At 57.9% G+C, this 22,086-nt stretch overlaps 2 protein-coding genes and 1 non-coding gene across 3 annotated transcripts in view; 1 reads left to right on the top strand and 2 right to left on the bottom strand.

Moving 5' to 3' along the window:
- On the bottom strand, positions 1-71 carry TRNAG-CCC (transfer RNA glycine (anticodon CCC)). The gene has a single exon. It is a non-coding gene; the product is annotated as a tRNA-Gly (tRNA).
- Positions 72-1,535: 1,464 nt separating this feature from the next.
- Positions 1,536-5,136, top strand: MCRIP2 (MAPK regulated corepressor interacting protein 2). The gene is made up of 5 exons (XM_068206441.1): positions 1,536-1,620; positions 1,702-1,783; positions 3,403-3,530; positions 3,748-3,849; positions 4,683-5,136. The coding sequence occupies exons 1-5, from the start codon at positions 1,569-1,571 to the stop codon at positions 4,751-4,753; spliced, it is 435 nt and encodes a 144-aa protein (XP_068062542.1). The 5' UTR covers positions 1,536-1,568; the 3' UTR covers positions 4,754-5,136.
- A 1,519-nt stretch (positions 5,137-6,655) lies between these two features.
- The window catches only part of ABCA3 (ATP binding cassette subfamily A member 3), a 31,443-nt gene continuing 16,012 nt past the window's right edge, over positions 6,656-22,086 (bottom strand). Inside the window, exons 11-31 of the mRNA XM_068206442.1 lie at positions 21,805-21,951; positions 21,349-21,478; positions 20,453-20,607; positions 19,554-19,709; positions 19,052-19,262; positions 18,617-18,767; positions 17,578-17,676; positions 17,225-17,417; positions 16,092-16,395; positions 15,333-15,606; positions 14,258-14,462; positions 13,583-13,802; positions 13,194-13,352; positions 12,557-12,729; positions 12,169-12,303; positions 11,848-12,042; positions 10,717-10,904; positions 10,381-10,551; positions 9,791-9,978; positions 9,611-9,684; positions 6,656-8,386 (exon numbers count right to left, since the gene is read on the bottom strand). Of these exons, the coding sequence (XP_068062543.1) occupies positions 8,255-8,386; positions 9,611-9,684; positions 9,791-9,978; positions 10,381-10,551; positions 10,717-10,904; positions 11,848-12,042; positions 12,169-12,303; positions 12,557-12,729; positions 13,194-13,352; positions 13,583-13,802; positions 14,258-14,462; positions 15,333-15,606; positions 16,092-16,395; positions 17,225-17,417; positions 17,578-17,676; positions 18,617-18,767; positions 19,052-19,262; positions 19,554-19,709; positions 20,453-20,607; positions 21,349-21,478; positions 21,805-21,951 (3,660 nt within the window). The 3' untranslated portion in view covers positions 6,656-8,254. The remainder of the gene's footprint in view (positions 8,387-9,610; positions 9,685-9,790; positions 9,979-10,380; positions 10,552-10,716; positions 10,905-11,847; positions 12,043-12,168; positions 12,304-12,556; positions 12,730-13,193; positions 13,353-13,582; positions 13,803-14,257; positions 14,463-15,332; positions 15,607-16,091; positions 16,396-17,224; positions 17,418-17,577; positions 17,677-18,616; positions 18,768-19,051; positions 19,263-19,553; positions 19,710-20,452; positions 20,608-21,348; positions 21,479-21,804; positions 21,952-22,086) is intronic.

Here is a 22,086-nt window from a genome sequence, read left to right as displayed (position 1 = left end):
TGCGCCGCCCGGGAATCGAACCCGGGTCGCAAGAATGGGAATCTTGCATGATACCACTACACCAGCGGCGCGGCCGGGAGCGCCTCTGCCGCGCCGCCCCTCGGACCCGCCGCTCCCGCGGGACCCCGGCCCGGGCGCTGCCGCTCCTCCGGCACCCCCTAAAAGGGGCAAAGTGAGGCTTTGCGCCGACACCCCAGGAAAACGGAGGCGAGGGGGGACCCCCACCCGCCCTTTCCGCGACAGCAGTCACTGGTGATGGAGGTCCGGAGGGATCCATCTAGAGCACAAGGATTGGGGGTTCAGCCCTTCCAAGCGTGGAAAAGCTCAGGGATGTGCCAACAGGCACTTAGAAACCACGGGCAGAAACCACGGAGGGAAACTGAGGCACAGTCCCCAGCACGTTTCAGGGCGGGTGACAGCCAGTAGTGACATCCCGTGGGTCAGGGTTATTTTTTGGCACAATAACAGGGTTGGGGGTGACAGCAGTGGATGCACATCCGCGAAGGGTCTACGCATGCCTGGCACCCACCAGGGTCAGGCGCTGCTGGGCTTTTATGGGAAGTACCCTCCTACAGCCCTCCCTCCCTGGCCACTACCGGGGCAACGTGGCGGAAGGCAAAGGTCACCCTCGTGTTTATCACACGATCTCTCCCCAAAACCCTGCGGGTGCTGTCGCCAGCCACAGGCGCGGCCGGTGGACACTGCGGGGTGGCCGGGGTCCAGCTCGGGGTCGTGTCCTGGGTCCGCACCTCGTGCCACGTGCGGACACCTTGGCGGGACGTCCCCGCTCCAAAGGTTACCGTGCTGGCCGGGACGCGGCTGCCCCCATCCCTGCGCTGGTCATGGGATGTGCAGCTCGGGACTATTCACAGCGCTGTCCCCGTGGGGGTGGCACCTCAGCCCCTGCCTCTGCACCCCTTCACTTTTCCCTGCCTGGGTCCTTTGTCCTGGCTCCAGGGATGACACCTGTCTGTCCCGTGTGTGTGCCGTGGCTCCAGTGTCCTGTCTCCTGTATGTCCCCGTGCAGGTCCCCGCCGAGTTTCCCGTGACTCCCGTGTCCCCTGCGCCTCTGTGCCATCTTGTGTCCCACGTGCCTGCTGTGCCCTTTCCCCTACTTGAGCCCCACACGGTCCAGTGTCCCTCGAGTGCATTCTGTGTGTCCTGTGCGAGTCCCGTGTCTCCCACACGTCCCCTCTGTGTGCCACGGACGTCCCCACATGTGCTCCCAGCATGTGCCCTGCTTGTCTCCAGTGTGTGTTCCTGCATCCTGTGCGTCCCCATTAATCCCCACGCGCGCCCCCGATGCGTCCCCTATGTGTGCCCACAACCTAGGCATGTCCCTTACACGGCACACATGTCGCATGTGTCCCTGCACGCCTCCCACGTGTCCCCCGCGGCCCCCGAGGGCCGTGCGCTGTGGCCGTGTCCCACTCGCTTCCTCGCGGTCCCTTTAATCTAAGCGGAGGCGTGTCAGGGGGGTGGCGCCGGCCCGGCTCGCTGCCGCCCCGGTGAGGGGCACCTGAGGCACTCGGGCGGGGGCGGCAGGGCCGTGGGCCGGGGCCCGCAGGATGTACACGCTGACGCGCGGCCCCAGCAAGCTCGCCACGCAGCGCCGCACAGGTACCGGGGGGCGCGGGGCCGGGGGGCGCGGGGGCTCTGTGCCAGCCTCGCCGCCCCCCTGACGCCCCGCGCTCCCCGCAGGTCCCACGCAGCAGGCGGTGGACAGCAGCAAACTGGGCGAGCTGCGGGGGCGACCGCAGCCCGGCCCGTGGCCCCCCGCCAGGTGAGCCCCGCGGGCCGCTTGACCTTGGGAAGGGACCGGCACTAGGGCGGCCGGGCCGTGACCTTGGGAAGGGGAACGGGACGGCTGGGCCGCCTGGCAGGACGCGGGAGGGGGAGCCGGGGTCTCCGCTCGGTGCCGCTCGCCCCCTCAGACCCCCTCCCAGCGCTGCTTGTGCCGCACGCGTCCCGCGGAGCTCCGTGCACGCGTGCCGTGGGCCGCCCCGCCTCGGGCACACACCGGAGTGGCGGTGCCCCCTGCTCCCCACGGGCCATCCCCAGAAATCGCGGGGAGTGGGACCAGCGGGGTCACGCCAAGGAGGGGCGCGGGGGGGTCCCGGTGCGGGGCAGAGCCGGGGCCGGGCTCGTCCAACCCCCACCCCGCGGACGGCCCCGATTGCACAAAGCGGGCGGCGGGGCCAGCGCCGGTCCCGCCCGCTTGGCCGCGCCGCGCACCCACCGGGCCCGCGGAGCCCACGCGGAGCTGGCGATCCCCTCTGCCCCAAAAGCCAGGGCGACACTTTCTGGTTGAATTCGTGTCCCGCAGCAATCCCTGGAGCTGTTGGCTGGATGCTGTGGGCTATTCCAGTGGGCTGGGAGGTGGTGATGGGACCCCTAAGGAGACTTTTTCCCGACTGGAGGGCTGGAGTCCCAGCACACCCAGACAGGATAGTGGGACCCCGCTGGTTCTGCCCCTCCTCTCCAGCGCCAAAAAATGGATGAGCACACCCCCCCCGCCCCACAAGTCCCTCTCCTTTGCGGGATCCCTGGAATTCACTGGAGTGGCTTCTGCCATGCTTGCCCTCCTCCTGTCTGCCCAGAGCCCCTGGATGTGGGGGCTTCAGCGTCATTGCCCTCCCCAGCCCCTGCCTGCAGATCTGCAGGAGCTGCCTGCTCCCAGTCTCTTCTGCCCTCCAAACCCACTCCTAGGGCCTCTTAGACTTTGTCCCATGAGGAACGTGGCTGTTGCAGACGTGTCCTGCCCTAGAGCTGGGCAGAAAAGCCAAAATACTGGAGTTTTGCACTGAACATGCTCCCAAGTCTCATCCCAAGTTTTTCCTTTAGTTCTGGTGGGGGTTGCTGCATCCAGGCAGGGAGTGGTTGAAGTGCCCCTCACAGGAGGGGATGCCAGCTCTGAGGAAGCCTGACCTGCTCCTACTTTTCAGAGTGTAACATCCCAGTCCTGGGGCACTTTGTGTGCCCCATGCTGGGGCCAGAGCTGTTCCAGTGAACCTCAGTGCTTAATCTGCAGAAGATGGCACATCCCCTGTCCAGTACCTGACTGGATTTCACTTCAATTTCCTGATATTCCTGCAATTTTAGTGGCAGATTCTTTATCTTAGGGACTGCACAGGGTGCTAGGTTAGAGGATGGGTGGGAGATGGGCAGCTGGTGCTTTTCCCCAGGGAGCTCCCCTTGCACCCCTCCTGTGTCAGAATTCCCTGTCCCTCGGGGCTGGGTCCCTTTCCATCCCAGTCCTTGGGGACAAGGCTGGGTGACTGCAGCTGTGGGTGAGTGTGTGCGCCGTGGGGCAGCCCAGGACACCTGAACAGCCCCAGTTCTTGCTGGGGTGGGCAGAGCTGCCTGTGCCCTCACCCCCCCCTTGCTTCCTTCCCTCCACAGCCCAGCACAGAAACTCGTCTTCAACAGAGTGAATGGCAAGAGGCCCCCACTGCTGCTGCAGCAGATCTCAGCCCCTGAAGAATGTTACACCCTGGCCCACGAGGAGAATGTCCGCTTTGTCTATGAAGGTGAGGGCAGAGGGTCCCTGGGGCAGCACCCAGGGGAGCTGGAGCAGATGGAGTCCCTCCCCAGCACCTACACCATGCTGGGGACATCGGCGGCAGGCATGGAGTCCCCAGCCTGGGTACTTGCCCTCCTTTGCTCCACCTCCTGCTCCTGTCCCACAGCCCCCCACACTGGGAACCCCCATCCCAAACCCACCCAGCGCTTGTTCCTCCTCCCCAGCCTGGCAGCAGGTAGAGCAGCAGCTGGACGGCAGCCGGAGCGGGGAGAGCACCTGCGGGCCCGTGCAGTATGTGGAGAAAACCCCCAACCCCGGACTCAAAAGTAAGTGGGCAGTGCTCGTGGCACTTGGGGTGCATCAGGCTCGGGGTCCAGTGAGTGGCTGTGGGCTCAGCCTGCATCTGAACAGGGCTGTGGTGGAAGGAGGAGAAGAATTCCAGTGCTGGATGTGCCAGAGGGGCTGGTTGGGTCTCTCCTGCTGGTGCTGAGGTCACTCTGGGGGTGCTGGGGGGAGACAGCTGGCCCCAGGCACTGTGGTGGGGGTATCACACTGCAACCCTTGGATGTTCCACGGTGTTGCTGACTCCTCTGGGATTCAGGCCTTCTCCTGCCACCAAGGGGTCCAGCATCATGCTGGAGAGAGAGGAGCCTGTGGGAACCCGCTTCTCCTGGGGCCAGCAGGACCAATCGGGCATGGGGACAACACTTGGCTGGTGGCACCTGGAGTCAGCAGCCTGCAGGTTCTTGCAGTGGCTGAGAGCTCCCCAAGGAAGAGAAGGTTCCTGTAGACCCTGTAGTCTGGCCTTTTGGGGACATGGCACAGGGGTGGAGGAGACCTGGGGGTGTCATTAGATTGGATATCAGGGAAAGGTTCTTTCCCCAGAGGGTGCTGGGCACTGAACAGACACTCCAGGGAATGGGCACAGCCCCAAGGCTGCCAGAGCTCCAGGAGCATTTAGACAAAGATGTCAGGCCCAGGGTGGGATTGTTGGGGTGTCTGTGCAGGGCCAGGAGCTGGACTCGATGATCCCTGTGGGTCCCTTCCAGCTCAGGATATTCTGTGATTCCATGGTTATTTTTTCTGGGGTTTGGAAGAGAGCACCCAGAGCTCTGCTCCTGCTCCAGCTGTTCCTCTCTCCCCCTCCCCTCTTTTTCAGACTTTGTTCCCATCGACCTGGAGGAGTGGTGGGCACAGCAATTTCTGGCCAAAATCGAGAACGGCTCATAAAAGGGAAGAAAAGGTTGCGTTTGGTTTCTTTATAAGAGAAACAAAGCTGCGAGCAGCTGGTGACAGCCCAGCATCGGTGGCGTTCTTGAACCACGTTTTTAAAAGATGCCCAAAGTGGAGTGAGCCAGCCCAGAGGGACCGGACCACAGCCATGCCCGGCCACGCACCCTCCCCGTGCCCGGCAGAGGAGCAGCGTGCAGCCCCAGCCAGGATTCCTTAAGTGCCAGTTCTCGGACTGCTGCAGCTCCTGCAGCCTCCAGCTCCAGGGACACTGCAGTGCCACGCTGGGGACAAGGGAGCGGCTCCCCCCTGCAGCCACGGGCACGTGCTGTAGCAGGGGGTGCTGTAGCAGGACCGCCAGACAATAAAGCGCTGAAACTGCCCGTGGAGACGCGCTTGTGGGATGGGGAGGAGGGGAAGCAGGGGCTGCAGCATCACGTCCCCTGGAGAGGGGATGCGCCCAGCTGACTCGTGGCTCAGTGGGAACCTGGCTTCTGTGGAGTCAAGGGGTTGGAGCTCCTCTCCTTGCAGCTGCATCCTTGCCCCAGTGCTGCCTCATGTCCTGGGGCTCAGCCAGGCGCTGGTGCTGTCTTAGGTGATGTTTTGGATTGGAGGGGGCGGCATATGGGCATCTGCAAGGGGGGCTGAGCACCCTGGCTGTGCTCCAGAGCTGGGCTGCAGCATCTAGGTGGGCAAAGCTGCAGGAATGGGAGTGCCAGGGCCAGCTGCCAACTGCCATGGAGGCCAAAAGGCATTTTGAGTACCAGGCTCGAGGTCTCACCCTCACCTGTGGCTGTTTGGGAGAGCTGAGAGAGGATAGTTGTGGCTGCCTGAGGTAAAAAGAATGGGGACCCCAACTTCTGCTTCTACAAAAAAACTCCTCAGCTGCTGGGCTTTTCCAAGCCAGACTGAGCTTTTCTAGTTCTGGTTTTGTAGGACACCCCTTTATCCCCATGTCTTTCTGCCCAAGCAGGGAGCAGGAGGCCAGCACAGGCTGAATAGAGTCTGAATCCAAAGGAGGCCAGGAAACACCCATTGGAAAAAAAAATCATCTTTATTATTCCTATGATGGGAACAAAAACCACACTGCAGCCAGTGGGGAGTAGAAGCTGCCCAGGAGCTGTGTTGCTTCTCCCAGCTGGGAGGCTAGAGAGTGCCAGCAGCAGCTGTGCCCCTGGCACCTGCCCACGGAGCACTCCTGGTCCCGCTCCCTGCCCCGGGCTGGCACACCTGGCACTGCGGCTGTGACTGAAATCAGGAGCAGCACCATGCACAGCCTGCAGTGCCTGCCTCGCTGACAGGCAGGGCGTTACAGCCCCCTGGGACAGGGAAATGCTGCTTCCATAACACTTCCTTCATTCAGGCCAGGGTGGCCCCAGAGTGATGGAGGGCTGGGGCCAGGGACTCTCCCACCAGCTCTGCCATGGCATCGTGGGCAGTGTGGGGGTTACGCTGCCTCCGTGTCCCCACCCAGCACCAAGCCTTGCAGGGGGCACCAGAGCCAACAGGACATGGACTGTTGCTGTGCTCAGGGCACTGCCAGCCTGTGGCAATTTTGCATCTCACCCCGAAACTTCCACGTTCCCACTGTACCCCATCCCAGGAAAAGCCTGTGAGGATCTACTACATCCTGCTGGCCTTCCCTTTCCAGAAAACAGTTACTGGGAGTTTCAGCACTTCAGCCACCCTCCCAGCAAGAAGCATCTCCCCTTTTTCTTCCCTTGCTGGGAAAGTTACTGGTGCTGGGATTCCCCCCTGCATGGTGCCCTGGCAGTGGCTGGCTCTGCTGCCCACCAGGATGCTCCCAGGGTGCAATCCGTCCCTGCCAGCAACTCCAAAGGACTCCAAGGTGTCTAAGGAGGCCATTCACCTGCTGGCTGCTGACTAATAAAAACACACATCTTTAAGATCCGGGGAAATTCTTAGTAACATGATGCACCATTGTTCTGAACAACAACATTAGGCAAAGGGAAGAAATGGAACAGGAATAAATGAGTCAGTCACAAGGAAAAAAATTAAAACCCAACCCAAAAATATAACCCAACCCCTGACAATGCAATCACTGGGAGGGAATCAGCCCCCCTTGCCATAAATATTAATTATGTGCAATTGTGTGTAGTACTATAGTGCAAATAGCTCTGCATTGATCATGGGGCAGCTTCCAAGGGGCTGCCCCAGGTGACACAGGGACTAGTTAAGGACAGACAAGAATCAACACAGATTTCCAACAAACAAACAAAAAAACCCCCAACCCAGTCACTGGGAAACTCCAAAAAGGAATTGCCTCCTCCAACTGGGCCCAGGCAAGACTGGGCAATGCTGGTGACCAGCAGCATCCTGGAGCCAGGCAGGGGCAGGACAGGGCCTTTGCTCCCTGCCTGCTGCTGGCACAGCCTGGTCAGGGGCAGAGGGGATGAGGAGGGGGATGCAGGACAGATATGGTCAGGTTGGAGCTGTGTGGGGTGTAAGAGGTGAGCTCAGCAGGACACGGGCACAGCGAGGGCGTCGCTGGCTTCAAACTGGTCCTGTGGCTGCACTGCACAGTGTGGGGCGGTGCTGCTGGCAGAGCCCCTGCATGGGCACCACACCGAGGCCAGCAGCATCCCTGGGCACCCTGTGACACTTCATACCCGTCCTCCAGAGCACAGCCAAGACCCTGCAGCACCTCTCACTCAACCCACAGCGTCCCCAGGGACTTGTGGCACTTCTCACCCATCCCTGCAGCGTCCCTGGGCACCCCTCACTGCCTCCAGCTCTGGCTCCCCAGCCATGCCCATCACGTGCTGTTCCTGGGGCCGAGTTCTGGGCATTGCTCCATTGCTACCTCTCACCCAGTGCCAGCTCCTGGCACCACAGCTCCCTTTGCACAGCTGGGGCCAGAGCCAGCTCCTCGGGCCAGGCTTGGCAAGCAGGCAGGAGGAGACAGTTTTCCCAAGCACTTAAAGGAGACAGAGCCTCCTCTTTCCCATGCCAGACAGGAGCTGAGCCGTCCCCTCCTGGCTGGATACAAAGTGCTTCCAGGGGCAATCCCAGCACATCCTGCTGCCCCAAGGACGGTTTGGATCTGAGCTACGCGACAGCCTCCTGCTAAAACCACGAGCAACACACGGACATGCGGGTGAGGAGCACGGGGCAGCGTCCCGCTGGGTGTGAGCGATGGGCAGGGGAGAGGGGAGCAGAGGGGATCCCTCTCCTCCTCTGCCAGCCCACGTCCAACACCCCTCTCCACCCACCCAGGCTCTCCAGGCTTTTTTGGGTGGATTTTTTTTGCTGTACGGATGGAAGAAGGCTGGAGAGTGGCAGTGTCACATGCACACACACACGCGCACCCACGCACGCCCAGAGCCGGTGGCAGCGGCAGGAGCGCTGCCATCCTCTCACCCCTCGGCGGTAAGTTTTACATTTATACAGTATTTAAGACACGCCAATATATAAATTACTGTCTCTATATATACTATGTATAGGCTGAGGGCCAGTCCGTGACGAAGAGCACTGGGGGGCTCATTTCCCTCTGTCCTCTGTGTAGTGCTGGAAGCGAGTGAAGCTCATGAAGACCTGCTCCAGGGAGATCTGGCTCACCGAGTAGTCCTCCAAGCGATACTTCTCTTTGGCTTTCTCCAGGGCCCCAAAGACCTGCAAGGGAAGGCAGGGACACGAGGCAGCGTGACTCGGTGTGAGGAGACTCCCAGGACCACAGGGGGAGCCCCAGGCTGTGACAGGGAACCTCCAGGCCGGGGCAGGGAAAGCAGAGGAAGCTTTTTTCTCCAGGGAGACCCAGGCAAATGACACCTTCCCTGGTAGGAGAGTGGGGGGAAGCCAGGAGGATCTGACACCATCTAAAAACATATGCTATGGATATGATTGTTTTACACATTTATATGTGATAAATGCATACCTATATAGAAATACGTACATATATATATGACTATATATGTATTTATATACACACACACATATCTGGGTTTGAATTCCTGCCCAAGGTTTCTGCTAACACATTATATATACAAAATATTTATATAATATAGAAATAACACGTAGGATACTATATACACTATACATAACTATCTGTATCTAGCATACACATCGTTTTTATATTGAGCTACATATAATATACATATTTATAAACTCACTCTCTAGTTTTTATATTATCCTATACATAGTTTTATTATAATCTGTATACTATGTACTCTCTCTATATATACTCTACAGACTGTACTACATACTTGATGTAAAGAGTATATACTCCAGAGTGTATCATCTGTATAGAGTATTACCAATACCATATAACCTATGGAGTATATGTCATATCCTGTATATTTACAATATACAGTATATGATATACACTACATCCAGTGCATGTAATGTACAGATAAATAAATATATGTATACTTAGATATTGCATATGAGAACTATCTGTACACTGTGAATTTCTCTATAGTGTACATGTATTTACATATAGATAATGTACATGTAGACAGTATATACAGAGAGATATAGTAGGTATACTCTATACATAACTCTGTATACTGTATGCAGAGGGTTACATACTGTACCTGTACTGTGGGTTTGTATGGATTTGTGTCCCTGAGCTGAGACCCCTCAGGATCAGTGGCTGGGGAAAGCCACCACCCACAGCCCCAGTGGGACCACATGGTGCCTACGTGGCACCATCTGAAGCCACTGCCAGGGGGTTCCTGGAGCTGAGGGGCAGGAGCAGGGAGGTGTCAGCACAGGGAAGTCATGCCCGCCCATGCCACATTCCCACAGTGTAACGCAACGTGGGGAGGACACACCACTGAGAGCAAAGCACCAAGAACATGGGAAGGGGCAGGAGAAGGGTTCCCAGTGCCCCCTTACCTGTGCCCAGCTGAGGTTCTTGTTGGTCAAGTGGTAATGCACCATGCCCTGGTGCTCGTGCTTCAGGACACTGCCTGGGGAGTTGAGCAGGGAGAGGCTCTGTGTTAGGGAAGGTGCTGAAGTTCACACCCAGCACCCTGCCCCTGCTCCGGGAGCAACCACTCCAGCAGCCCACGGTACCTGGGAAAGTCTTCTCCACAAAGGCCTTGAAGGCCTGCAGCTCACCCTCCTCCTCAGTCCGGGTTTTAGCCAGCAGGGTGTATCCACTACCAAACTTGCTTTTGAGGTGCTGGGGGCTGCCCAGGCACTTGAACTGCCCGTTCACCATGATGGCCAATCGTGTGCACAGCGCCTCGCACTCCTCCATGCTGCAGGAAGGAGAGGACTCGTTCAGAGAATCCCAGGATGGTTTGGGATGGAAGGAACCTTAAAGCTCATCTTGTTCCACCCCCTGCCATGGGCACGGACACCTTCCACTAGAACAGGCTGCTCCAAGCCCAGTCCAGCACGCCTTGAACACTTCCAGGAATGGGGCAGCCACAGCTTCTCTGGGCACGTAAGCACCAGGACACAAGCAGAAGCTTCCGGGAAGTGGCTGGAGGTGCATTCCCTTCTCGCTGGACTCTTCGAGGAGGGAGATTTGGGTAAAGCCAGCCACTGGCTGCAGGCAGTGTATGCCCACCCACCAGGCCCTGGAGGTGTGTCCCATCCCTTGGATCCCACCACTCTCCCTGATTTCTCACGCTAAGACCTGTCCTGGTAAGTGTCACCTGTGGGAGGTGAAGATGATGGATTTGCCACACTCCCGTGTCCGTGTCACTGCGTCCCAGAGCAAGCGCCGGGCCACGGGGTCCATGCCAGTGGAGGGCTCATCCAGGAAGATCACAGGGGGACCACCGATGAGGGCAATGCCAGCACTGAGCTTCCGCTTGTTCCCACCGCTGCAAAGGAATCACAGAATCATTAAGGTTGGAAACGACTTGTGAGATCATCAAGTTGAACCTTCAGCTGAAAACGGGAGAGAGGAATGGGGACAGAGAGCCAGTAAGAGCACAGGGAGCACCATGCAAGAGGAGGGGCAGCGGTTTGCCCACGCCTGCTCTCACCTGTAGGTCCTGACGAGCTTGTCGGCGTGCGGCTCCAGGAGCAGTCCCCGCAGCATGTTCTCCACGCAGCTGCCGATGTAGCGCTCGGGGATGCCGCGCAGCCGCGCGTACATGCTCAGCGTCTCACGCCCCGTCATGTGCTCCAGGAGGGCGTCGAACTGCGGGCAGTACCCGATCCGCTGCTGCACCTTGGGCCGAGAGGAGCGCACGGCAATCAGCCCACGGGCAGGTCTCTGAGCCCGACGCACCTGGGCACCCACAGGCCTTGCTGCTTCTCTCTGAGGTTTTGCTCAGAGTGATGGCAGCTCTGAAACCATGGGTGGGATAAGAGGGAAATGCCCCCTGGAACATTTCAGCTGGGCTGACATGGATGGACACATGTGTCTCTGGACAGCAACTGGGTGGGCTCACAAGGCCTCTGCCAAGCTGGTTCCTCACTGTGAGGGACCATTTTGGGGTGCCCAGGCTCTCAGGAGAAGGAAAGTGCTGGAGGCTGGTACTTCTCCTATGTCCTGACTGTTTCCAGGGACAAGAGCATGAGAGAAGGCAGTTTCAGGGAAGGAAGCAATTTGGGGTATGCTCTCAAGGAATGTTCTTCATGTCTGACCTTGTCTGGGATCCCCATTCACTTAAGAGTTGGACTTGATGGTCCTTGTGGGTCCCTCCCAAATCAGAATATTCTGTGAAATCTGGGACAGTGGTAGAGGAAGGACTGGACTGAAAGCCTAACCCCTGCTCATCTCTTCCTCTTCCAAAGGGAGTGGGCAATTCCCAGCAAGGACACCCCTAGCAGAGGTCTGGAAAGGTTTGATACAATCATTTTAGACACTATCCTTCAATATTTTCCACATTTCCAATTATGGAGGTAAAAACCCTTTGATGAAGGGTTTGCTACCCTCACCAGGTTTGGCCTCCATTTGTATGACATCTGTAATCCCAGTGGAGAGGAGACTGCTTCCACATGGCCAGATAACAGAGAGCTGAGCCAGCCAAGGACACAGTGTCCCCAGGATATTGTCTCTGCCTCTGGAACTGCAGCCATGTCCTCCTGGAGGCACCTGCAAGGTGGCTCAGCCCAGCCAAACACAGGATGGTCTGCAACACCACCCTTGCCCCTGCAGCCTTGAGTACCTTCTTGATGTTGGCCAGAATGCTGTGGCCATCCACAAAGGCGTCCCCTGATGTGATGCTTTCGTCACCCGTCAGCATCTTGAAGGTGGTGGTTTTGCCTGCTCCGTTGAAGCCAAGGAGACCAAAGCATTCCCCTTTGCTGACGGCCAAGGAGATCCTGTCCACTGCCAGCAGGGACTCCCGGCTGTCATAGACCTGGAGGAGACCACACACGAGCCACATGTCACTGCCCGATGGCACGGCAAGGCAGGCGGTGGCTTTGCCAGCCCCGAGAGGACACGGCTCAGATGGCAGCAGGATGCTCAGGTCATCTCGCCTCACCTTGGTGAGCTCCTTGATGACCAGAGGGCTGCTGAGAGACGACAGCAGTTCTGGTGGCGACTCCAAAACCTTCTTCCTCTCATCTGCCACGTCCCTGTCCTCTGGCAGCACAGACACCCTGTTCAGCAGGGCCACCTGAACACAGGGGGAAGACACACTCTGCGTCACCTGGCTGCTGGGGGATGAATGGGTTCCTCCAGTGTCCCCAGTCGTGGCAGGGGATGTCTCACTCCCTTTGCCAATCCATACACTTAACAGGATTGGCTCCTCCAAGCTCCAGGGATGCTCCCTGGGAAGATGGTTTAGGGGATGAGGGCCCATCTCCAGCTCACAGGGACTCCTGGGCTGGGCTGGGAGGGCACAGCTCCCTCCCCCGTGCTTCACTTACCCATTTCCGCCGCCTGCAGATGCCACAGACCAGAGTTCTCAGTCTCCAGAGAAGGTTTGCCTCAATGAGGAAGAGGAGGAAGAGGAAGGAGAAACCCTGGATGGCCAAGGAGGTCAGGTACCGCCCAATCCCAGGGGTCTCCCAGGAAAAGTAGTTCATCTGATAACTGATATCTGAGAAAGATGGAACAAAATCAACTCCAGGATCAATTCACACTTTGGGGAGGGGCAGATAAACTCCAGAGGAAGCTGTGAGCCCAAAGCTTTGCCACACTGGCTCCCTGCCCACAGCTCTTTTCCAATGCTTCCCACAGGAGGATTTGGGTCCAGAGGGGATCTGGCAGAAGACGCCCAGTGGAGGCAGGCAGAGGACACAAATCTTGGCATTGGGATTTCTTTACTCATCTGTGAAACTTCCCCTAGCACACATTTTTCCTCTAAATCATGAGAAAGGTGGTCCAGTTAAGGAACTTTTTCCGATGTATGTCCTAATATGCTGCCCAGTTTTTGCTCTAAAATGATACCTGCAGCTACTGCCCAGGCAGAGGCCCCATGACACTGCCCAGTTCCACCACCCACCCCACACAACCCCCCAGTGATGCTGTGGAGGTTGGCCAGGTGAGGATGAAGAGACTCACTGAAGGCCTTGCAGATGAAGATGGCTTCAACAGAGGAGGTGCAGAACTGAATGAACTCGTAGTTCTGGTAGAAGTCACTGATGCACTGGCCCAAGCAGTAATTGGGTAAGACGAGAAAAACTTTATCCAGGGTTTTGGAGAGGTCCACTAAGCCCAGCTCTGAAAGAGAACAGGTGGATCAATGGATTAGAGACTGATGGTTTGGGAGAAAAAACCCTGATACTGCCAAGTTTAGAGGGAAACCAAACATTTAGTCACATTTAATGAGTGAGAATGGACTGTTGTAGTGTTTTATGGCTATTGTGGGACCAGCCCTGGGGTCAGAGAGCCCCCCTGGGGGCTGGATCTTGTTGGTGATGGCTGGGCAGGTACGGAGGGCGGTGACCCACCTGGGATGCTCATGATGGTGACGGCGAGGAAGGTGGCGGTGCCGGAGAGGATGTTGAAGATGGTGAGACGGGTGTAGGCTGTGGCTGCTACCGAGAAGAAGAAGCTGAGGAGGTACATGAGGGGGATGATGGCCCAGCCATAAAGGAGGAAGATCAGCATCACATCAACGAGGTGGCTGTCTTGGGTGAAGGCTTGCACGTTGAAGGCTTGGAATATCACCTGGGGCACAGCAATGTGGGGAGAAGGCACATTTGGCTTGACCTCAGGCGATGTCTCCTTGTCCCAGTGGCCCAGGGTAATATCAGCACTGGACTGATCCAGAGAGCCCCTCATGGGTGGGTCCTACCAGCAGCCCATGGCTGTCCCCAGGGGAGGCCCTTTCTGTACACTGAGATGCAGAAGGGCAGATCTGGGGAATTCCTCTCCAAGATCCCATGGATTTAACATTTTCTAGTCCCAACAGCAAAATGTTCAGCTGCCAGAGGACACTGCCCCAGCTGGTTGGCCATGGTCCAGCTCCCAGCAGGACCAAGGCACAGCTTTCTTGTGGGTCCTTTCTACAGAGACAATGCCAGCAGCCTTGTCCTTCTCCCTGCACCCACACATGTCCCAGAGGAGCAGCGCCCAGCACTCCCACCAATGAGGAGGGCACTGGGGTGCCAGGGGTGACTCACCAACATCAGAGCACAAGGGATGAGGAAGTTGATGATGTCCCAGAGCAGGGCAGAAAGCCAGAAGTTGACCACGTAAACGCCGCTGACGAACTGGACGTGCTTGGCCTTGATGGCGCGTTCGCTGACCAGCAGCAGCGCGAAGGTGCTGGCGAGTGAGGCCATTCCATACAGCAGGTTGATAGCAATGGCAAACCCAGTCTGGCCTCTGTGGGGACAGGGGGACACATAAGGGCAGGGACACCTCAGCAAACCAATGCTGAGGGTACACAGGGACAGCACAGAATCATAGAATAGTCTCAGTTAGACAGGACCCACAGGGATCACCCAGCCCAGCTCCTGGCCCTGCACAGACATCCCAACAATCCCACCCTGTGCACCTCTGAGAGCATTGTCCAAATGCTCCTGGAGCTCTGGCAGCCTTGAGACCATGACCATTCCCTGGGGAGCCTGGGCAGTGCCCCAGCATTCTCTGGGGGAAGAACCTTTTCTTTATATCCAGCCTGACCCACCCCTGACACAGCTTCAGCCATTCCTTTGGGTCCTGTCTCTGGTCACAGAGAGCAGAGCCCCTCTGCTGCCACTCTTGAGAAAGCTGTGGCCAGCACACCCACACGGGGCTTCTTGAAGAGGCTACACTTTGCCAACAGGCTGAAGAAACACTCAAGGGAGACAACCATCCCCACCCTGCACACCACAAACCTCCAGCCTGCCTTGGTGAGGTCCCAGACATGGCCCCTCTGGTCTAGGTGAGGTTCAGAGGCCCTGGATGTGGGGTTTTGTGAAGAGCATGGCCACATGGCCTCCCCTGCTACGAGCACCCAGAGAAACTAACCCCATCCAGTATCTTGAGGGGAACAGCCAACCTGAGATGTGGATGGAGTGACGTGGCTGACAGGCTCAGCAGGGAAGTCATCTCCACAGCTTTGCTACACTGACTTCCTGAGTGCCATCACAGCTACATTTGGGTCTGAGAAGCTCCAGCCTGGCTTCTCCACTGACCCCAGCACAACCAAGCCAACCTGCACCCGTGGGAGCCCTAGCAGGAAAGCGAGCCCTGTGCCATCACCACACGTACTCCATGAGCTGGTCCTTGGCCTTCTCGGTGATGTTGCGGGGCTGGGGGTAGTTGGTGACGGTGATGGAGGCGTTGGGGCCTGCCAGCACCCTGAGGACAGCGTTGTCGGCCAGCATCAGGGCGGTGGCCGGGGAGTGGTAGGCCTGGTTGTTGAAGAGCGCCGTGACCAGCGTGCGGTTCCCAGCGCCCTCGAAGGAGGCGGCTGCGATGTAGTGCTCATTGAAGGCTCCTCCTTCCTCCGAGGCTCGGGAGATGAGGTACTCCTCCAGCCCACCTGCCAAACACCAGGGCTGTTACGGGCGGGCTCCGTCACACCAGAGCTAACTGAGGCCAACTGGAAAAGATCCCAAACAGACTCAGCCCTGGTGGCCCACCCTAGTCCTGATCACAGAAACACAGATCCATAGAATTTCCTGAGTTGAAAAGGACCCACAAGCATCATCACATTCAACTCCTGGCCCTGCACAGGACACCACAACAATCCCACCCTGTGCCTGAGAGCATTGTCCAAAGCTCCTTGAGCTCTGGGAGCACTGGGGCCATGACCGTTCCCTGGGGAGCCTGTTCCAGTGGCCACAAACATGGGGTTATGGAGAAGACAGCTCTGCTCAGGTGAGGAGAGGTCCGGCCAATGATGCAACGCTCTCAAGCAGGACAGAGTCAGATATGCCGCACCTGGGACCTAAACCACCCACACCAGTGGCCTTTGGACATCCTGTCAGGCACCACCTGCACCAGGGGTGCTCCCTGAGCCCTCACCCAGCACCTCCAGCGGCGACTGACGCTGGGCATCCAGCAGCTCCGTGTACTGCTCCGCCAGCCTCTGCGGCAGCCCCGCGGCGCCCGACACCGAGAAAGGCACGATGGTCTGCCCGTAGGGCTCCAGCGTCAGCCGCAGCTGGGACGAGTCCCGCGGGCCCGGGAAGGTCTTGGCCACGATGAGGGCAAAGGCAGTGAAGATCAGAGGCACGAGGAACTGCGCCGCCACCATCTTCCAGTTGCGCCAGCTGTACATGGCCCGCTTCATGAACATGGCGTAGAACTGCTGGCAGCACAGGTAGAACTGCAAGGGGAAAGGCCCGGTGATGGTGAGCCCTGCCAGCTGTGGACATGTCACCCCATGCAGCTGATGTGGAAGATGACCCCAAACCACCGTCATCCTTGGTGCACCTGCCAGCCCGCAGCAGAGCCTGCTCTCCAGCTAAGCCTATAAAGGGATTAGCAGGGCGGCTGCCCAGCTCCAGCTCATCCAACTCCATGGCTTTTGAGCAAGTCACAAGCACTTTGAGATCTCAGGTGTCAAAAGCAGCTTTAGCCATGATCTTTACCTTCCTCCACCTCCCAGCAGCTGAGGCTCCCAAACGGGATTACTACAGGGCAGGTGTCGGCCAGGGCAACCGGGTGAGCACCTGCGAGTGCCCAGCCCAGCCCCTGCAAACACCCTCTGTGCTTTTCAAACCCGGAGACATCCTCCTCCCCCTCTGCCTTTGAGACATGCCCTTGAGAAGACACGGGATATTGATCACAGGCACTGAGGCAGCGGGGCATGAAGGGCTGCCAGGAAACTGGAACACGAGCCTAGTGAGGGAAGGAAGATGGATTTTCTCATCTTCCTTCTGGAAAACATCAACAATGGAACAACGGCAGGTGGAAAACCACATTAGATCACCTCGAAGAGCAACTCGGATCCCAAGATTGACATGAAGAGTAACCAACCCTAAAAATCCTTTGTCCTAACGATCCAGATTCCAACTTGAACTTTCAATTCGATGTTCCAAACCACACGCAACAAGAGCAACCCTGGGGGAGGCTCCACCAGGTAACCCTACTTCAAACCCCTCCCTTCACACGTCCCCTCCCTGTTCCTGCTGCACTGACCCCCCAGCACTCACCCCGGTGTTGAGCTTGATGCTGGAGCAGTCCTCGGTAATGAGCGCCCCGCTGTCATCCGTCATGTCCGTCATGCCACTCAGGCTGCTGGAGTCATCCATGGCCCAGTCGTTGGAGCGTCTCTCATGCTGGTACTGCAGAGCAGGCAGCTGGATGGCCTGGATATCCATGCTGGAGTCTACGAGCTTCCCAACCCTGTGCCAGGAGGGAAAGTGGGTGATGAAACAGATCCAGGCAGGATACAGCTGTTCTGAGCTGGGGAAGGCAAAGCCAAGAGACCAAAGCCAACAAGTGCCCCAGAGAGCAGTGCTGGACATCACCAAAGCACACGGGCACTGGTCACCCCTCTACCTACCTGAGGAACACCTCCTCCATGGTGGTGACCGAGGCGCCGTAGCTGGCGATGCCCAGCTCCTCCCGCCTCTGCTCCAGCTCCGTGAACAGGGCCTCAAACCTGAGCAGAGAAGGGAGACATCACACACGGACACTCGTGCGAGGGGGCACTCAGGGGTAAAGACCCTCTGGGCATCAGTCCTGCAGCTGGCTGGAGTCTTGCATCCAACCCTAGGGTGACCTGTGGCATTGAGCACACCCCTGTCCCCAAGGGCAGACTTTGGCCTCCACTGGCTGTTCGCTCTTGCCTCAGCTACCACACAATCATGGAAACATACAAGGGTTTGAGTTTGGAATGGACCTTACTGACCATCTCATCACACCCCCTACCATGGGCAGGGACACCTTCCACTAGCCCAGGGTGCTCCAAACCACATTCAGTTTGGTCTTGGCCACTTCCAGGGATCCAGGGACAGGCACAGCTTCTGTGGGCACCCTATGCCAGGGCCTCTCCACCCCCACAGGGAACAATTCCTTCCCAATATCCTATCTAGCCCTGCCCTCTGCCAGTGGGAAGCCATTCCCCCTTGTCCTGTCCCAAGTCCCTCCCCTGCTCTCCTGGAGCCCCTTTAGGCCCTGGAAGGGGATCTGAGATGTCCCCAGAGCCTTCTTTTCTCCAGGTGAGCACACCCAGCTCTCCCAGCCTGGGTCCAAAACAGAGAGGTTCCAGTCCTTAGCCTCCATGGACTTGTTCCAGGAGCTCCACATCCTCCTGCTGGTGCCTCCAGACCGGGAGGGAGCACGGCAGGAAGGGTCTCAAGAGAACAGAGCAGATGGAGACAATGAGCTCCCCTGACCTCCTGGGTGTATAGATCTGATTTCAGAGCCAGAACATCCTGCCCCATGTGTGCCACCCTCAGCACTACAGGAGGAACTGAATCCCATTTTCCATGACCAGCTCTGATGCAGGGAGCAGCTCCCCTTTCCAGCAAGCCTGTGAGACAGTGTGTGAAGACAAGGGGATCCCCCCAGGGAGGGGCAGCAGAGGACAATGTCATTACCTGTGTGTGCTCTCCTTGGGCAGGATGAAGGACAGCTCTGCCCCGGCATTGCTCTCCATGGTGGCGTTGGGCACATACTGGCAGATGAGGCGGGAGATCTCCCCCAGGTTGCAGTAGGGCTCCTTCACCATCACCATGTGATATCCTGCCCCTGGGGGGAGCCACGAGAGAAGGGAGAGGAGGGTCAATCCCAGTCCAGCCCAGCCTGGGCAGGGGGCTGGAACACAGAGGGATGCACAGGCACCGCTTTGCACCAGACACGGACACGATGCAAGAGCAAATATGGGGATGGGCCCCAGGAGAGACTGAACAGCAGGATGGGGAGAAACCAGCCATCAGGCAAGGAGCAATGGATCCCCTCCCTGCTCTCTATACCCCTCCTGCTCCTCCCTGGCCAGGAAAAGACACGGAGCACAGCCTGCTCTGCTACCGTACCGTATTTGCGCTTGAGGAAGAGCGAGGAGCCGCAGCACTGCAGCTCGCCCTTGGCCATGATGGCTATGCGGTCCCCCAGCAGGTCTGCCTCGTCCATGAAGTGAGTGGTCAGCAGGATGGTTCTGTTGCTCTTCTGCTGCTGCAGAAGATCCCACGTGGCTCTGCGGGAGGCTGGGTCCATCCCCGACGTCGGCTCATCTAGCATCACCACCTGCACTCAGGAGATGGGAGCAGGTGAGAAAGGGCTGAGGGAGGCCCAGCAGCACAGGAGGGGACAACCTCAGGGCCCAGGAGGAGCCTTGGCCTCACAGCAATGATCTTGGGGAGCAGCTACCAGACAGCAGAGCCTCAGGGCATGACCCTCAGAGCGGGGGTGCTCCTGCTCGCTCCCTGCTGTCCTTGCTTCTCCCACTGGCTCACCACAGACGAGGAACAGCCTCAGGGCCACTCCAAGGACCTGAACTGATCCCAGGTGTGAGGTGAGTCCAGCAAAGCCACCTGCCTTGGAGTCCCCGATGAGGGCAATGCCGATGGACAGCTTGCGCTTCATGCCCCCGGAGAGAGCCTTGGTCAGGGAGCGGCGCTTGTCCTCCAGGCTGAGGATCCTCAGGATGTGGTTGATCTCCTCAGGACACTTGGAGGCTGGGTATCCCTTCAGCTGCCAGACAGGGGAAGGGAGGGATGAGCCCACCTGCAGGGCTGCCAAGCCCCACCACACTGCCTGCTCCATACAGACAGGAAAGTGGGGAAGCAGAGATGGGCTCCTGCCCACCCCTGCAGGAGCTGGCACAGCTGGCAGGAGTGGTTCCATGGAGCTGTGCTATCTGAGACTCTCCATTCCACCAGCCTGCACATGAGGTGGGAAGAGGATGCAAGGGCTGTTCTGCTTATCATGGAATCACGGAATAGTTTCGGTTGGAAGGGTCCTTTAAGATCATTTAGGCCAACTGCCCTGCCATGGGCAGGGACACCCTCCAGTATCCCAGGCTGCTCCAAGACCTGTCCAACCCGGCCTTAGACACGTCCAGGGATCCAGAGGCAGCCACAGCTTCTCCAGGTGACCTGTGCCAGGGCCTCATCACCCTCACAAGGACGAATATCTTCTGTATATCCCATTTTAACCCTGCCTTCTCTCAGTGTGAAACCATTCCCTGTTGTCTTGTCATTCCAGGCCCTTATCCAAAATCCCTCTCCTGGAACCCCTGTAGTCACTCCAGGTCACCCTGGAGCCTTCTCTTCTCCAGGTGAACACCCCCAGCTCTCCCATCCTGGCTCTAGAGCAGAGGTGTTCCACCCTCTGACCATTTTTGGACCCACTTGATTTATCTCGCCACACTTCCCCACGTCCAGGGGCCCAGGTGCCTCCCCCAGGGCTGTCTCCCTGCACAGTGCCAGGCTCACCCCTGCATAGAAGTGGAGGTGCTCTTCCACTGTCATGTTGTCGAAGAGGACGTCGTGCTGGGGACACAGCCCCAGGCTGCGGCGGATCAGGACCATGTCCTGGGAGATCTCGTAGCCATTGATGTAGGCCTGCCCGCCTGTCGGGGAGTGCAGACCTGTGGGGAGCGGGACACAGCAGCTCAGGGTGACCTCAGTGGCAAAGAGCCAGTGGAAATGTGGAGGGTCCTGATGAGCATCCCCCCACCAGCTTTCTGCCAAAAAGCAGAGCAAGTTTGTCTCGTGCTCAGGCTGGGATACAACAGCTTCCATCTGCCCACAGGACAGGCTGCAGGGCACCCATAGGTGGGAACCGGGCCACCAGTGCAGAAAGGAGAGGAACAGGCAGGTCAAACATGGTTCTGAGCCTTGCAGAGAGCCAGGCAGGGCCAGGGCAGAGTCCCAGGAATGTCCCATGAGCCCCCTGAGTTGCCAGGAGCAGCTCAGAGCAATAGAGAACAGAAGAGGACCATAAGGGGTCACTGTGACCATCCTGCCAAAACAGGTATCCTGGCGCCCAGTAGATCAAGAATGACAAACACCAGTTCCACCTTATCTGCGTTACCATGGCAAAGCCTACAGAGAGCAACCCTACAGCAGGTCCAGTCTCTTCTCACAGCTCTCCAGCACAAAACCTGGCTGTCATTTCAGCCACTGGCTGATCCCACTCATGTGGAGGGCTGAGCAGGGACCCCCCCATGCTCCTTCCATCTCCCTCTCACAACCCTGGCACTCCTAGCCAATAGCTCAGGAAACAAGGTGCTCCAACGAAGATCAAAAACCCCTCCCTGCCCTCAGAGACAGGGTCTTGCTCTTCTTTGAGGGTAAAGCCATCAGTTCCTGCAGCAGGATACTCCTACCTGTGAGCATGGACAGAGTGGTGGTCTTCCCAGCACCATTGTGTCCCAACAGGACGGTGATCTGCCCTTCGTACATGTTCACTGTCAGGTCCTTGACTGCCTCTTTTGTCTTGTTTCCCACTTTGAAGACCTGTGGAGATCAAGTCCATGAGTTGGTTCTGTGCTTCAGGCAAGTGCCTCAGCTCTATCCAGCAGGCAAAGCCTGGGATGCTCATGGGGTGTTACCAGGAGACAACAGGTCTAATTCAGGTTAAATTCAGATATCAACAAGTTAAATACAGATGTCACTGCACCTCTAAGTATGCAGCACTTCATCCCACCACAAAATGCAGCCAGCTCTGGGGAAGAGCCATTCTCAGCCCCAGGGCAGCACAAGGATACAGAAGCTGCCTGCAGGCAACAGATTTTACAAAACCAACATTATGGTGTGTTTGTGCTCTGCTGAGCAGTCAGTACCTTGGACAGGTGCTTTATTTTGATGCCTGACACGAGGTCAGCTGGTTCCTCCTCAATGTACTGACTCTTCAGGGCTTTCTCAGGGTCCTCCTCCTCCTCCTTCTCTTTCCCCACAACAGTCCTGGGCCGCCCGCACCAGTACGAGGGCTGATGGAGGAAGGCAGAGACAGAAATCAGGCACAGGCAGAGCCCATCTCTTCATCCCAGCCTTGGCCACTCTCCTCCTCCCACAGACACCTCCCAAGGATCTCCCAGACTGCTCTCCTTGGCCTGGGAATTACC

The sequence above is a fragment of the Anomalospiza imberbis genome, chromosome 16, assembly GCF_031753505.1.
Source record: "Anomalospiza imberbis isolate Cuckoo-Finch-1a 21T00152 chromosome 16, ASM3175350v1, whole genome shotgun sequence".
Classification (NCBI taxonomy): domain Eukaryota; kingdom Metazoa; phylum Chordata; class Aves; order Passeriformes; family Viduidae; genus Anomalospiza; species Anomalospiza imberbis.
This window is presented reverse-complemented; position numbering and strand designations above follow the sequence as displayed.